The 17,672-nt window shown below is 35.7% G+C and overlaps 1 protein-coding gene and 1 pseudogene across 1 annotated transcript; both read right to left on the bottom strand.

Annotated features, from left to right (window-relative positions):
* The window catches only part of LOC127846242 (C-Maf-inducing protein-like), a 286,356-nt pseudogene that overhangs the window by 54,130 nt on the left and 214,554 nt on the right, over nucleotides 1–17,672 (bottom strand).
* Nucleotides 538–17,629, bottom strand: LOC127844310 (beta-lactamase domain-containing protein 2-like). The gene is made up of 9 exons (XM_052374418.1): nucleotides 17,232–17,629; nucleotides 15,080–15,271; nucleotides 14,345–14,444; nucleotides 11,855–11,960; nucleotides 10,844–10,966; nucleotides 5,262–5,452; nucleotides 4,958–5,052; nucleotides 3,968–4,121; nucleotides 538–1,341 (listed from the first exon to the last, which is right to left on the bottom strand). Exons 1-9 carry the CDS (start codon nucleotides 17,438–17,440, stop codon nucleotides 1,153–1,155), a joined length of 1,359 nt encoding a protein of 452 aa, XP_052230378.1. The 5' UTR covers nucleotides 17,441–17,629; the 3' UTR covers nucleotides 538–1,152.

The following is a 17,672-nucleotide window of genomic DNA, read 5'->3' as shown; positions in this document are numbered from 1 at the left end:
TTTGTACCAGGCTTACAGCTCCTTGGAACTGGGCTCTCACATCAGACCTTTCAAAGGGCCATAACTCTGTTATTGACAAATGATTTGGATTGCCATTTGACGTGCATCATACTATTAGCCATTCATACACTTCATATACTATGTTCTGGTGAGCACCCTTACCAGACCCTTACGGGGTGGTGCAGAAGTCGAATGGTAACACTCTGGTCTACCATTCCAGAGGCCCTGGTTCAATTCCTGGCTGGGGCACTGGAAATTTCAGAAATGCTTCAAGTGTTTCCCACCCAACTAGAGATATACTGGTATGAAATCCAGGTAATTCTCGCACGTATCTGTGCTTTACACTGAGCATGTAAAAGAACCAAGGGATCTATTCGCAAATAGCTAGGGTATCGCATCCGGATTCCTTGTATCTCAATACTGTCTCTTCTGCTAGCTGTCGCATCAGTAAAACCAAAGGACCCCATTGGAAATAAGTGCTTGCACTTTCATGTGTTATCCTTGACTGCAAGGTCAAAAGAAATACAAATACCAGAAGGCCATCAAGACTGTATATTTTGCAAAGTTCTCGGGCAAGTTCGGAAGTTCCTCTTTGAACATTCATACAATACAATATACAAACCTAACAAATCTTTTAATTACGTAAATAACAAACATTTACCGTCTGTCAGAGTGTACAACAAAATGTAATTCTGAGCTGCTCAGTTCTGTGAAATTTTAACAATATTAATTTTATTGTAATGAATGATTGATCATCCGATTAGAAAGCAGTCATTTTTTAACATTGCTAGTAATAATTGAGTTTCATTATACTTAAAATTACTTAATGCTATGCGTAAATTGTTGTAAAAAATTAGCCTATGCATTTCACACAGGCTTATCAGGGACGACACTTTCCACCTACATGTAGACTGTGTTTTTGTATAGGAGAGACTTTCTTTATATGAAAAATTGCATAGAAGCGGAAAGTGACATCTCTGACAATACACAGGTTAATCTGCGTTGTCAACGGACATGCCATTTTTTCCCACTCGCATTACACATCCACTAGTTTTATTTTGTGTAGTCAATTAAGTACATTTATGCATGCGTCTTTCCCTGGTGGTCCTCGTTTGTGATGGATGTACTTCTGACGGGAGTCATACATGGTGATCAATGTTTGTGATCAATGTACTTCTGAAGGGATTCGTAGACACCCCTCTGCAGTTCAAGAAACCTTTGGTCATCTCCACACTCGTGGGTGGAGAGATAGCTGGTCACGTAAGCCATGGCAAGTCTGTTAGTACGGTCCGCCAACACAATCTGGCCTCCATAGCCAGAATGGCCGAGCACGCTCTGTCCCTATGGTACACAACAATTAGAAGCTCACTCTTACATAACAGTGTTCAATCCATGTGCATACATATTGCCCTCAGAACAGTATTTATCCTATTACCAGATGAAAATCGATAGTATAACAACGATCGTATAAACATTAGCTTTATACTATCGCTATTTTTAGATCAGATTTGGGTTTTTCCAAAAATTGGAGAATCTGTTTTTGTCAACAACAGAAAAACAAAATCGTCAAATAATGCGATATTTTACAATTATTAATCGAAAATAGGGAGGAAATAATAGATAAATAGAATATTATGTGAGTTTGGGATAAAGATCAAGTTTATCATGCTCGGCACGAACCATGATAGCGCTCGGCAAGCCTCGCACTACATCAATTCTAAGCCTCGCATGATAAACTTGATCTTTATCCCAAACTCACATAATATTCTATATGTGCGGTCAGCACAGGCTAATCAGAGACAAGGCTGTCTGCTTTAGCTCCTCCTACATTCCCATAATACGGCCCATTTTAACCCTTTACCACTTAGATACGTATTTTCACTCATTTGTAGTCCCTCAGAAAGATAAATATTATTAAAGGCATTTCTTACTAGATCCGAGTTTTAAAGGTTTCAGTTCCAACCCTTAGATACTGATGAGCAGCAAACAGCATAAGACCTGAACAGACTGCGAGTTACTCGCAGGCTGAACTCGCAGGCTGTTCTGTTTCTATGCTGGTTGCAAAAGCCATTTTCACTTTGCTTGTAAGTTTGAAAGGGTTAAACAGGTGTGCACAGTCATGAAATTCTTACTGTTAACAATTCAGCTTTGCGATACGAACCAGAGAACACGTAAATTTGAATTGACTACAATCACCTGTGTAATTGGGAAACATGGTGGATGAAAATTGAAACGATGATATTCACGCCAAATTAAATTTACTGTTTAGTGAATTTAAAAACATGAAGGAAGAGATTCGGGGGTCGGCATTTAGTGCACAAGAAGAGGTCAAACGTTTCAAGAAAGAAAAGGACGTTACGTGGCGCTTCAAAGGAAACCGAGTACAATTCGAGTTCAATGAGGACATTGCAGACAATCTAAAACAAATTGACTGGAGCATTGAACACGGAAAAACTGGCTATTGTCGAGAATTAATAGCGGAAAAGTTAACAAGAGGGCCAAGATGGCCCTAGTTCGCTCACCTGAGCGGAGTCGGTTCATTCAATTTTCACCTAATGTCAAACTTGACCTAGATATTGACCAGACAAACATCCTGGTCAAGTTTCATCATTATTGAACCAAAACTCTGGCGTAGGGAGTGTTTTTGTTTTTGTAAGATTTGACCTATATTTTAAGTTGACCCCTCTTACCAAACATCAAACTTTGCTTACAAGGATTTTGTATAATATAATAAAAAATTTGGACAATCTAAGGGCAATACTTATGGCATTAATTATGTGATTTTGCTCATCATCAAACTTGACTGAGATCTTTCTGCAACTTTGATAAAGAATGCCGAGAAATGTGAATGCTAGAGTGTTTACAAACCAAATGTGGATGAACAGACAGCGGACAAAGACCAATAATGAAACCTCACCTGAGCAATCAGGTGAGCTAAAAAGTGTGTTTCACAAATCTCAGCCATTTTCCAACTTGTCCAAGAAATCAATAAAACCAATGTATTGACTAAGTTTCACGATGATTAGGCAAAATATGTGACTTCTATAGTGTTCGATCTTAAGGTTTCTCTCTATATAGTCACCTAAGGAAAATTGCCCCACCCCCTGGCAGCAATGTTTATTGACCCATCGGGACCATTTGCAAACTCATCTGAGATATATATAAAACCAATCTTTTCACCAAGTTTCATGATGATTGGGCAAAAAATGTGACTTCTAGAGTGTTCACAAGCTTTTTGTACTATATAAATATAAAAAAACTGCCACCCCCCTCCCCCCCGGCAGCCATGTTATTCAACTGACCAGAACTATTTTCCAACTCAACTCTCGTATCAAGGAAACAAATGTTCTGACAAAATTTCATGAAAATTGGGCCAAAAATGTGACTTCTAGAGTGTTCACATGTTTTCACTATATACATATAGAGAAAAATGCCCCGCCCACTGGCGGCCATGTTTTTTCACCAATCTGGACCATTTTCGAACTCGTCCGAGAAATCAATAAAACCAATGTTTTGACCAACTTTCATGATGATTGAGCAAAAATTGTGACTTCCAGAGTGTTTACAAGGTTTCTCTATAGCCAAATAAGGAAAACTGCCCGGCCCACTGGCGGCCATGCTTTTCAATGGACCGGAACCACTTTTGAACTCAACCAACATATCATTGAGACAAACATTTTGACAAAGTTACATGAAGATTGGGCATGATATGTGACTTCTACAGTGTTTACAAGTTTTGTTTGTTTTTTGACCTAGTGACCTAGTTTTTGACCCGGCACAACCCAGTTTCAAACTCGACCGAGATTTTATTGGGACAAAGCTTCTGACCAAGTTTCATGAAGATCGGACAATAAATGTGGCCTCAAGAGTGTTTACGAACAAATGTTACCGGACGGACAGACGTACGACGGACAAAGACCGGTCACAAAAGCTCACCTGAGCAATCAGGTGAGCTAAAAAGTCTTACCCATGGGTTTTGATAAATCTGAACGCCCTGTCCGTACTTGACCTGCAAGCCGTTTAGTGAGCAGGTCTGTTCAACAACCGGTACCTCTAGTTTGTGGATAGTTTCTTGTTTCAGAACCTGGTTTCCATGGTGATTTCCTCCAACACTCAGTATACTGGAAACATAAGTATCTCGTTCTGGGAAAAATGGGCTTAAGGCATGTGCGTTGAGTATTGTCCCAGATTAGCCTGTTCAGTACACACAGGCTATATAGGGACAACACTCTCTGCTTTTATGGAATGTCTGGAATAAAACAAGACTCTTTTCAACAAAATCCAGTTTAAGTTTTAAAGTTTTATCCTAGATTAATCTGGAACGACACTTTACGCACATGCACAAAGCCCAGAATTCCCACAACAAGGCTCAGTTTATAAAATTTTACAAAATCTGATATGACTTTGTCACAGGGTGGCCCCTGATATTCTTCAGAGAATTTCACTGATATTTTCCTTATATTCCAAGTTGGTTTTCCCTCATATTTATTGAAAAAAACTAGTTTTTGAATGTTGAACATGATTTAAAAATGAAGTCAGTTGATGGATGTTAATATATTAATTACGAGTTGAATATATAAGTCTTTGTTTAACTTTCATTCAAGTTAACTCCATATCACAGGTGGTTAATATTTGAAACCAAACATAAAATGAAAATTTTATGAAACCCTTGTCACTGTTATGTATTATATATAGATTAATATAGATCATAAAAAAAGCTGATGAAATGATCAAACCCATTTATTGAATTTCAAATTATTTTCAAAGGAAAAATTGCAATTTTATATGATGAAAATAGTACAAAATTAAGTTAAGAATACAAATTGTCTAACAGCAGAAAATGTAAAAGGCAAAATGTTACACACAGACAAAAATGTTCAACCTGTAAGTCTCTATAAATTATTGGAAAGATCTTCTATCAGCACACAATATAGTCCTATCTGACGTGTGTACCTACCTATACAATCTTGCAAGATCCCTGGCAGTTGCTGTTGCTGTCAATGATGATAACGGTACCTCCCGTAACTCTGGGTCGTTAAACACGTTATATGACTGGAAATTAAATAATCATGGCATGTTTGCAGATCAAACAATCAATATGATGGTTAAGGCTCTGATGTCGGCAGTGAAATTGGTAATTACCAAAAATACAAAAGTAATAAAATAAACACCATCTTTTCATACAATTGATTAGATTAAAATACATTTCTGGTAGCGTGTTAAGTTTTGCAGGCCTTGCATATTTGGTAAAATACACATACCATCGTTAGCTCTTTTAAAGACTGGAAACTTCTGTATAAACCTGACTGTGAATCAACCCATCTAGATATTAATGTCTTCATGTACCGTGGTGATGTCAGTATTTGGTACACAGTCTGTAACATGGTGGGTGGGTATAGTCGGGCCGTCTTGTGGTAATTTTCTCTTGCTAACGCCATATCGATTTCTATGCCTAAAAGAAAGTAGATGTGTTCTTTTTCCAAACACAACTCTTCAACAGATAAAAAAGACAATGTACAAGACAATGTACACACAGAAATATTTGAGCATAAAGTAAAAATTAGTCTTGGTCCAGGAAAACAGGGCTTAATGCATGTGCATAGTGTGGTTCCAGATTAACCTGTGCAGTGACTTTAGGATAATATGGGACGAAAATTTCTGCTTTTTCGGAATTTTTTCGTTTATAGGAAGTATCTGCTTGAGCAAAATTCAGTCAATGAAGAAAGTGTCAGCTCTGATTAGCCTGTGCAGATTGTACAGGCTAATATGGAACAACACTTAACGCACATGCAAAAGGCCTGAATTTCTCGTAAATGTCTAGCATAGAGGCATTATGTACATTTAAATAATTAATAGTATTTGTGTCTATTGCATTATAAAATGCTGAAAAACAATGAGATTTACACATGAAATGCAAAATTATTATGATTATTTTTAAATCACACTTTCAATTTTATGCAAAACACAGACATCTACCAATGGGATCTGACATCCACAGACATCTACCAATGGGATCTGACATCCACAGACATCTACCAATGGAATCTGACATCCAGACATCTACCAATGGGATCTGACAACCACAGACATCTACCAATGGGATCTGACATCCACAGACATCTACCAATGGGATCTGACATCCACAGACATCTACCAATGGGATCTGACATCCACAGACATCTACCAATGGGATCTGACATCCACAGACATCTACCAATGGGATCTGACATCCACAGACATCTACCAATGGGATCTGACATCCACAGATAGTCATTTGCCTAAGAGCTCTTATATGAACAAATTAAAATTACTTAAGAGACATGATGCTAACTGATATTCTCTTACCTTAGTTAAATCCTATTTATAATAGCTCAATTGCATAGAAAGTCTAATGCTTTTTTTAAAACGCTCTTAAGTCTATTTCTGTATATCAACTGATGGTTACTTACCTAAGAGATCTGATATCAACAGATGGTCACTTACCTAAGAGATCTGATATCAACTGATGGTCACTTACCAAAGAGATCTGATATCAACCGATTGTCACTCACCAAAGAGATCTGATATCAACAGACAGTCACATACCTAAGAGATCTTATATAAACAGATGGTCACTTACCTAAGAGATCTTAGATCAACAGATGGTCACTTACCTAAGAGATCTTAGATCAACAGACATTCACTTACCAAAGAGATCTGATATCAACTGATGGTCACTCACCAAAGAGATCTGATATCAAAAGACAGTCACTTACCTAAGAGATCTTATATCAACAGATGGTCACTTACCTAAGAGATCTTAGATCAACAGACAGTCACTTACCAAAGAGATCTGATATCAACTGATGGGCACTCACCAAAGAGATCTGATATCAACAGACAGTCACTTACCTAAGAGATCTTATATCAACAGATGGTCACTTACCTAAGAGATCTTAGATCAACAGACAGTCACTTACCAAAGAGATCTGATATCAACTGATGGTCACTCATCAAAGGGATCTGATATCAACAGACAGTCACTTACCTTAGAGATCTTATATCAACAGATGGTCACTTACCTAAGAGATCTTAGATCAACAGACAGTCACTACCAAATAGATCTGATACATATCAACTGATGGTCACGTACCTAAGAGACTTGATATCAACAGATGGTCACTTACCAAAAAGATCTTATATCAACAGATGGTCACTTACCTAAGAGATCTAAGTTCAACAGAAGTCACTTACCAAAGAGATCTGATATCAACTGATGGTCACTCACCAAAGAGATCTTAGATCAGCAGACAGTCACTAACCAAAGAGATCTGATATAAACTGAAGGTCACTTACCTAAGAGACCTGATATCAACAAATGATCACTTACCAAACAGATTTGATATCAACATAAAGTCACTTACCTTCGAACCTACGAGATCTAAGATCAACAGATAGTCACTTTCCTTAGAGATCTGTATATCAACTGATGGTCACTTACCTAAGAGACCTTATATCAACAAATGGCCACTTACCAAAAAGTTCTGATATCAACTGATGGTCACTTACCAAAGAGATCTTATATCAACTGATGGACACTTACCTAAGAGATCTTGTATCAACTGATGATTACTTACCTAAGTGATTAGGTATCAACAGATGGTCACTTTCCTAAGAGATCTTATATCAACTGATGGTCACTTACCAAAGAGATCTTATATCAGCTGACGGTCACTAACCTATGAGATCAGATATCAACAGACAGTCACTTACCTAAGAGATCTCATATCAACTGATTGTCACTTACCTAAGAGATCTGATATAAACTGATGGTCACTTACCAAGAGATCTGATATAAACTGATGGCTACTTACCTAAGAGATCTGGTATCAACTGATGGTCACTCACCAAAGAGATCTTATATCAAAAGATGGTCACTTACCTGAGAGATCTTATATCAACAGATGGTCACTCACCAAAGAGATCTTATATCAACTGATGGTCAATTACCTAAGAGATTGTATATCACTTATCTAAGAGATCTTATATCAACAGATGGCAACTTACCTAAGAGATCTGGTATCAACTGATGGCCACTTACCAAAGAGATCTTATATCAACTGATGGTCACTTACCTAAGAAATCTTTTATCAACTGATGGTAACTCACCAAAGAGATCTGATATCAACTGATGGTCACTTACCTAAGAGATATTATGTCAACTGATGGCAACTTACCAAAGAGATCTTATACCAACTGATTGACACTAACCTAAGAGATCTGGTATCAACTGATGGTCACTTACCTAAGATATCTTATATCAACTATCTTATATCAACTGATGGTCACTTACCTAATAGATCTGATATCAACTGATGGTCACTTACCAAAGAGACCTTATATCAACTGATGGTCACTTACCTTAGAGATCTTATATCAACAGATGATCACTTACTTAGAGATCTTATATCAACAGATAGTTACTTGCCTAAGAGATCTGATTTCAACTGATGGTCACTTACCTAAGAGATCTGATTTCAACTGATGGTCACTCACCTAAGAGATCTGATATCAACTGATGATCATTTACCTAAGAGATCTGATATCAACTGATGGTCACTCACCAAAGAGATCTGATATCACCTGATGATCACTTACCTAAGAGATCTGATTTCAACTGATGGTCACTCACATAAGAGATCTGATATCAACTGATTATCACTTACCTAAGAGATCTTATATCAACAGATGGTCACTCACCTAAGAGATCTTATATCAACTGATGATCACTTACCTAAGAGATCTGATATCAACTGATGGTCACTCACCTAAGAGATCTGATATCAACTGATGATCACTTACCTAAGAGATCTGATATCAACTGATGGTCACTTACCTAAGAGATCTTATATCAACTGATGGTCACTTACCTAAGAGATCTTATATCAACTGATGGTCACTTACCTAAGATATTTGATATCAACTTATGGTCACTCACCTAAAAGATCTGATATCAACTGATGGTCACTTACCTAAGAGATCTTATATCAACTGATGGCCACTCACCTAAGAGATCTGATATCAACTGATGATCACTTACCCAAGAGATCTGATATCAACTGATGGTCACTCACCAAAGAGATCTGATATCAACTGATGATCACTTACCTAAGAGATCTGATATCAACTGATGGTCACTCACTTAAGAGATCTGATTTCAACTGATGGTTACTTACCTAAGAGATCAGATTTCAACTGATGGTCACTCATCTAAGAGATCATATATCAACTGATGGTCACTTACCTAAGAGATCTGATTTCAACTGATGGTCACTCACCTAAGAGATCTGATATCAACTGATGGTCACTTATCTAAAAGATCTGATATCAACCAATCGTCACTCACCAAAGAGATCTGATATCAACAGATGGTCGCTTACTTGAGAGATCTTATATCAACTGATGGTCAATTACCTAAGAGATTGCATATCAACAGATGGTCACTTACCTAAGAGATCTGATATCAACAGAAGGCAACTTACCTAAGAGATCTGGCATCAACTGATGGCCACTTACCAAAGAGATCTTATATCAACTGATGGTCACTTACCTAAGAGATCTTATATCAACTGATGGTCACTTACCTAAGAGATCTGGTATTGACAGATGGTCACTTACCAAAGAGATCTTATATCAACTGATGGTCACTTACCTTAGAGATCTTATATCAACTGATGATCACTTACCCAAGAGATCTGATATCAACTGATGGTCACTCACCTAAGAGATCTGATATCAACTGATGATCACTTACCTAAGAGATCTGATATCAACTGATGGTCACTAAACTAAGAGATCTGATATCAACAGATGGTTACTTGCCTAAGAGATCTGATTTCAACTGATGGTCACTCACCTAAGAGATCTGATATCAACTGATGATCACTTACCTAAGAGATCTGATATCAACTGATAATCACTTACCTAAGAGATCTTATATCAACATATGGTCACTTACCTAAGAGATCTGATGTTAATTGATGGTCACTAACCTAAGATATCTGATATCAGCTTATGGTCACTTACCTAAGAGATCTTACACAACTGATGGTCACTTACCTAAGAGATCTGATATCAACTGATGGTCACTGACCTAAGAGATCTTATATCAACTGATGGTCACTTACCTAAGAGATCTTATATCAACTGATGGTCACTTACCTAAGAAATCTGAAATCAACTGATGGTCACTTACCTAAGTGTTCCGATATCAACTGATTGACACTTACCTAGTAGATCTGATATCAACTGATTGACACTTACCTTTGAGATCTGATATCAACTGATGGTTACTTACCTAAGAGATCTGATATCAACTGATTATCACTTACCTAAGAGATCTTATATCAACGTATGGTCACTTACCTAAGATATCTGATATCAACTTATGGTCACTTAACTAAGAGATCTTATATCAACTGATGGTCACTTACCTAAAAGATCTTATATCAACTGATGGTCACTTACCTAAGAGATCTTATATCAACAGATGGTCACTTACCTAAGAGATCTTATATCAACTGATGGACACTTACCTAACAGATCTGATATCAACTGATGGTCACTTACCTAACAGATCTGGTATCAACTGATGGTCACTTACCAAAGAGATCTTATATTAACTGATGGACACTTACCTAAGAGATCTGGTATTGACAGATGGTCACTTTCCAAAGAGATCTTATATCAACTGATGGTCACTTACCTGAGAGATCTGATATCAACTGATGATCACTTTCCTAAGAGATTAGGTATCAACAGATGGTCACTTACCTATGAGATCTGATAATAGATTGACACCTACCAAAGGGATCTGATATTTCCTCCTGTACAAGTTGCTCTATGCTGCGATGTTTTGGGTCAACCTGTTCCAGCAGACGATCCAAAATCAGAGCTGACCAGATATCGTATGAAACTGGCTGACTGGCTGCCAATGAAAACAAATATATTTCAAATTATGTTTTACGTTGTTCTAAACAATAAATTTTCAGTGTAATACTGAAAGTGTTTAACTTGTATTTTGAGTATAACTCATCTCAGATTTATTTAATTGTTGCATTTGAAAGTATTTGTCAATATTCAAAGAAATCTGCTAAAATAGGATTTCTTTTATTAAAGGCACCTTTTATGTGCTGAACCATTTCTTAGAAAAGGAAATAAACATACTGAAGAGAGCAATGCTCTGTAACTTTTGGTATTGGCAAACAGAAATGTCATTCACATCTGACAGTTGAAGGTTAGCACTTCTTTTTATGGAAAACAAATACCAAATGCAATTATTAGACAGACCATGTAATTTGAACCAAATTACACAAGACCCAGGAGATCGATTTGGGACATCACTGTCATGAGTGCACACGACCCAGGAGATTGCTTTGGGGCATCACTGTCATGAGTGCACAAGACCCAGGAGATTGCTTTGGGCATCACTGTCATGAGTGTGGGGATTAGTGGGGCATACACACAGCAACAATATGTCTACAGTGAAACATATCAAATCTAACACCTAATGATTTACAAATATAGACACTGTATCCATGTCTGTGTTTTAATTTACCACACGTACATTAGAAACATAGCACCTGGCCGCAGTGAACTGTATCAACATGTACTGCAGGCGATTTTGTTATACATTTTTATTTAACTGATGAATAACAATTAATACAACAACAGTTGTAAAAAAAAAACTTCTAAAATCCACTCATTGCATGTTAAGTCAAATAACATACATGAATTTGAATATGCTTATAGAATACCATAGAGGAAGTATCACACAACAACTTTCCCAACCTCAAGCATGATGGCATATACTTACCATTAACTTTAAGTGAAATCATTCTGCACAGATCTTTTTCGATTTCATGCATGTTAGACTGTAAATCCCTAAGTGAGACTGGGTTTTTCAAATATGGCATACTAATCTGAAAAATAACATCCAAGGGAAAATTTAGTAGGAATTTTTTCACAATATTGTTACTTTAGAGGGTGAAACTTTTAAGTCACCATACCAATTATTATGTTCGAAACAATTATATATCTTTTATTTAAAAAGAAAATAAACTTAAATTGCCCCATATATACAGTACTAAGCTAAAGTTATGAACACTTTAGCTATTTACATTGTACGAATGATTGAACATTTTGTTTAAATGCCAACAGCTATGCTATTTCAATTTCTCTTTTTTTCCACACTTTTTTAATAAAATCCCTTCAGAACTTGTGTATTGAATACTCAATTCTTAACCTGAACAATTGCTCCTGTGAATATTTCACTGAGTAGCTTTTATTCCTTACTGGATTTACAGTTAAATGAGTTAGTTTAGTTTCAACCTATTTTTTAAGCTCAATTGCATTGAAAGCCTCAGGCTTATAGAAAAGCTCTCGAGTCCATTTCCTTAGCCTATAACCAAAACTTGGTGTCTTTGGGGGAGATATAGAGAATGCTCCCCTAGTGTGGATCATACCAGTGACCTCCTGATCGCTAGGCGATTTAAATGAGTTAGATGTGACTTGACATATTTTAGCAGGAATCGCTCTGAATAATCCGTGTACAGTCAATCTTGTGGATGCGACCACTTGTATTAAGCGACCTTTGTCTTATGCGACCATTTTGAAATCCCACGGAGCTTTTTCGCTATATAATGATATTGTATTAAGCGACTTTTGTCTTACGCAACCAGCGACCGCTGATTTTTGTGTATTTTGATGTCCGAATCTTGAATTAAGCGACCACTAGGAGGTAACAGTGGTTAATTTATTTATCTTTCAGGGACAAATCCATGTTAATTGTTTATCTAAGCCGATAAGATGTACTGTTACACCTCTGCTTTGTTTTCACACCAACCATTATGATTATGCTTTGTCTCGTTGACCGGTTCTGACCGGTATGTAGACTGCGTATCAATTTATTGAGTTGAATTATAGAGGAACGTATTACACACAATCTACAGCTTAAATAGTTTACTGTGTGGAACGTTAAGAGACAACGCCGATTTTTCTCGAGTATAGATAACAGGTGCAGAAACAATGCACTGTACGCGACAAACATTTCCTGAGAAGTGCGGAAAATAATATATTAATCGGCAACATCTGTCGAAATCTGTACATTACCAATTTGAAATTATGCTAATTAGTAGATATTTGTTAGCCAATCACATTGTTATTTATTAAATAAATTTTCCAATCAGGTCTGTTTGTTTGTTTTCAATTGACTTGTTTTAATTTTTTCAGCTCATTATGTATCATAATCGAGTCAGATTTCCTTAAGCGTACATGCAGAAATTAAAATGTCAAAACGAAAAGTGTTAACGTTTAACGAGAAAATTCGGGTTTTGGAATTGTCAAAGAGTAAAAGTCCACGTAAAATAGCAGATGAGTTGGAGTCGGTAAAACTCAAATTCAGAACATTCTTAAGCGTAAAGCCGAGGTGCTTGAAGACGTGGAAAATAATGTGTCAGGTGGAAAAAAAAACGCGCAAGGTGCACGAGGAACGAGGACATTAATGATCATGTGTTAACGTGGTTTAAGGATGCAACAACGAGGAGAATGCCTGTGTCAGGCCGTCTCATTTGTGCTAAGGCCCTTAGATTTGCGTCCGACTTAGAAATTGTGACGTTTCAAGGCTTCCACTGGCTGGTTAGCTTTGTTTCTCAGCACATTTTAGCCAAATTCTTTGTTGTTTTTGCAAACAAATATGTACACACAATTCATTTATAATAAATGATAATTTATAATAAGTGAAAAAATAAAACACATTATAAGTAAAATATTGTTTATGTATTGTGTTAATATTCATTTTATTATAAAAGTTAAAATCATTGTGGACAAAAGAGATAATCCTTCATATAGATTAAAATTGATGGTAAGCATTCTTCCAGAATGGCCTTTTTTATTTAAAGACCATTTTATTAAGAGACCACTTTTGATTACTCCCTTGAGTAGTCTCTTAATACAAGATTGACTGTATATGCACCAAGTAATTATTCAAGAAAAAAATATGTGATAGTGATTCAGATTTTGTGCATATGTTGCTAGACTAGTAGGGTAAATTTGTGTTTGTTTTATATCCACTGTTAGAACATCACAGAATGATCTGGGACAGAGCTTTACAAAAACTGTAACTCACAGTCTGTTCAGGTTTTATGCTGTTTGCTGCTCATCAGTAAGTAAGGGTTGGAAATGAAGCCTTTAAAACTTGAATACAGTAAGAAAGGTCTTTAATCAAATTTAACTTTCTAAGGGACTACAAATGTGTAAAAATACTTATCTAAGTGGTTAAAATAAGACTATAATGATGCCAACTGACCTGGTGAGAAAGCAAGTGCTCCAGAGTCACAGAACTACTTTCCTCAGACTGGCAGCCTGACCAGTAAAAGCGTAAGGGTAAGCTGTAATTAAGTAAGCCCCTGAAAACAAAAACAAAAAGACTCTACACGTTAAACATTATGATCAATACATGGCATCTGATCAATTAATGGCATTCAATATTGTTCAGAATATACCTTACTAAAGGCATTTTGAAAGAATGAGATAAAATCAAAACTTGCTTTGTTCAATAACATCATCAGTGTACAAACAAGCCATTTCATATGACATCAAAGCAAAAAAAAAAAAATCTGAAATCCTACAACTTCAAGATCATTTTTTTTTTTATCATCACCCAACTTAAAGTGATATTATGGGCATTTTTCACTAAGAGTTAGTTAAAATTTGGTTACTGACCAATTATCTGCAACTCATCTTGCTACCAGTTGTGTCGTATGAATGAATCTGCACTAAAACTAAATTTAGATTCACATCGCACATCAAATCATTTCTGTCGTCAGTTGTCAAAACGAAAGTACGCTTAATATTCAAATGCATTATTTTTCTCTTTCTGGAATATTGTTTTTATATGTTGATGCTGCATTAACAAATATAAGTGTCATTGAAGAGAAAACACCAAAAATAAACAATGGTTGCGATAGACACCTATAAACATAAGCGTATACTGTTAGATGCGCATGATATCACTTTAAGCAATTGAACTTATTGAAGATACCTGTCAACCATCAGGGCTACAAGGAAAGCTGTTATAGCTTGTCCAGCGCCAAACAGCATGGTGGTTGTATCATTCCTCCATCTGCGCAGACTCTGGATGTCTGCATATCCAGCCCACATATCCAGCACAGGCTCCCCATCGTAATAGACAACGAATGCAGAGCCTTGTTCTAACCCTGACTCCATATTCTTCCTAAATAGTTATGCCAATAGTTTATCATCAGGATTTACATTTAGTGTTAAAGTAGCAGGCTGAATTCCAAAATAATATTCTAATTTTCTCTTAAGCTTTCAAAAGTAGATGGTTATAGTTATTTTGATCAAAATAGTATTTGCAGGATGATATCAACTGAAGTCATTTCAGTGTTGATTGTTTTGATTGTCCATGCTGGATACTTCACATTTTATCACTTAATAAATGTCTGTAAAAATTCATGATATAACGTAATTTTTTGCAATATTGCGCAACACAAAACAAAAGTAAAGCAGGGATATATGCAGAATACTCTGCATTTAAACATAACAGTCATCAAAGGCTTGTTATTAGTTAGTATCATGTAATGTTATCATTTGTCATGTGTGCCAAAACAAGGATTGTTCCTCATGTCCGTATGAGTTTGTTTTCATTTGCATTTGTATATTTTTCTTAACTATTGTAAATTTTGTATGTTTATAAACAAGAAGATAAATCGCGAAAACAATATACTAGCACTTATAAAAGGGTATTTTGGTTATCTTGATAACTACTCCTTCTTGAGACTTTACACTGCATTAGTGAATACACACTTGGAATTTGCTAACGTAGTTTGGCACCCATACATCCGTGAGGAAATTTAGAGCATTGAATGGGTCCAAATGAGGGCACCAAAACTTGCTCCAATCTTAAGAGATCTACCATACCAGACCAGACTAAAAGAACTTAGGCTACCAACACTAGCACACAGAAGACTTCGATGGGGTAAGATTCAGACATTTAAGCTGGTGAAGGGTCTTGACGATTGCCCTGATGAAATTTTTTTACTACTTCAAAATTCATCAGAAGAAGACACTCCTTGAAACTTAATTTAAAAACAAAGATGTGCACTTTCCTTTTCACTGAACCTATTATCCTACAGAGTTATTAATAGAACAGTTTACCTCAACATATTGTGGATGCAGAAACCCTAAATAGTTTTTAAAAAACACATCCCTTATTCTCATAGTATGGCCATCCTCATTGTATCGTGCCTTTGACAAAAACCCCTCAAGAAGTGCTGGACAGTAAATGTTTTCCCATTTTAAGAAGTTTAAATTTATTTGCGGTTTATAAATGACTATTACAACAATCTTTCTCATGATTGCCGATTTTCATTTGAAAGTAGGTCATGTTTATTCCAGACCAATATTGTGATTACACATATTTGTGTTCGTTTGTTTTTAGGTTTATCAAATGTTGTAAAAGCTGCTTATTTGTAAAAAATTTAAGAGAAACATGAACAATAGTTTTCTTTTTCCATTAAAAATCTATTTACCCGGTATACAAAAAGAATATGTGCATAGTAATAATCCTAAGCAACCAATCAGAAGGGCCGATATTATGAGAAACGGTGTACATGATACTGATCATTACTACATTACTATATGGAGCTTAGTCTCGCCAGTATTTTGGCAAAACATTACAGATTTTAATGCAGTTTTTGTTGCTTTGTCCATGAATACACATCAAGATATAGCTTGACGTATTGAACATGTATGTTTTTCAATTGTTTCACTTAACATATTAATTAAGATGCTTTCATTAAGATACACGTGCTAGATAAACACTGGCAAGAAAACAGGTAGTATGAGCACTATATGAAAAATGTGTTGTAAGTATCTTAACAGCAAACTATAATAAATACACAGTTATCAGTCACCACATCATATTATATAAAAAAAACTGATCTATACAAAGTTTGCATGACGGCATAAAAAAGGTCTTTGTCCTTACATTGGAACCTAAAAACCATCCTACAGGTATCCTAAAGATATTTGTTCAGCTCTTCATGTATTTGGAGATAATATATAAATATATATATATATATATATATATATATATATATATATATATATATATATAATTTTTTTTTATATCAGTGTATACGTTTTTTTTTTAATTCATATTTAATACTCACTTCAATGCTAAGGCAACATTGATAAATTCTGGCTTAAATTCCCCTTCCACGATTGGCAACAATTGTGAATAATATGAAGAATTATACTGTGTTAAAACTGACAAAAAGGCAGCAATTAAAGCACCAACTGGCAAATAATGACGAAAATGCATGTTATTTTCGTAAAATAATCGTGTTTCCTGTGGGCCACTTAGAAATGGCGAATTCATAACAAGGGGAGATAACTTTACACAATCTAAGTCAAATTGAATGGGGTCCTATAATAGAAGGAAAACTATAAAATTATGACTGATTAACATTAAATAGATTCTTAAATGTATTTTTCATTCCCATGTCCGTTTTATAATATTTTGTTAAATTTGCAAATTGTGTTTGCCTTTTCATCTTTTAAATTTTGTAAAGCGACTTTTACAAATAAAGAATAAAGCGTTGTGTTATCTA

This window comes from Dreissena polymorpha, chromosome 9 (genome assembly GCF_020536995.1).
Source record: "Dreissena polymorpha isolate Duluth1 chromosome 9, UMN_Dpol_1.0, whole genome shotgun sequence".
Taxonomy (NCBI): domain Eukaryota; kingdom Metazoa; phylum Mollusca; class Bivalvia; order Myida; family Dreissenidae; genus Dreissena; species Dreissena polymorpha.
The sequence above is the reverse complement of the archived record's forward strand: the minus strand, read 5'-3'. Positions and strand labels throughout refer to the sequence as shown.

What these genes read in the sequence shown, in the direction of transcription:
- LOC127844310 (XM_052374418.1), bottom strand. Translation starts at nt 17,440, where the DNA reads ATGAATTCGCCATTTCTAAGTGGCCCACAGGAAACACGATTATTTTAC. An exon ending in AATGTTGCCTTAGCATTGAA is followed by an intron (nt 15,272 to 17,231) that starts GTGAGTATTAAA and finishes ATAACTATTTAG; the next exon opens with GAAGAATATGGAGTCAGGGT. An exon ending in AGATTTATCAAAACCCATGG is followed by an intron (nt 1,342 to 3,967) that starts GTAAGACTTTTT and finishes TGTGTACCATAG; the next exon opens with GGACAGAGCGTGCTCGGCCA.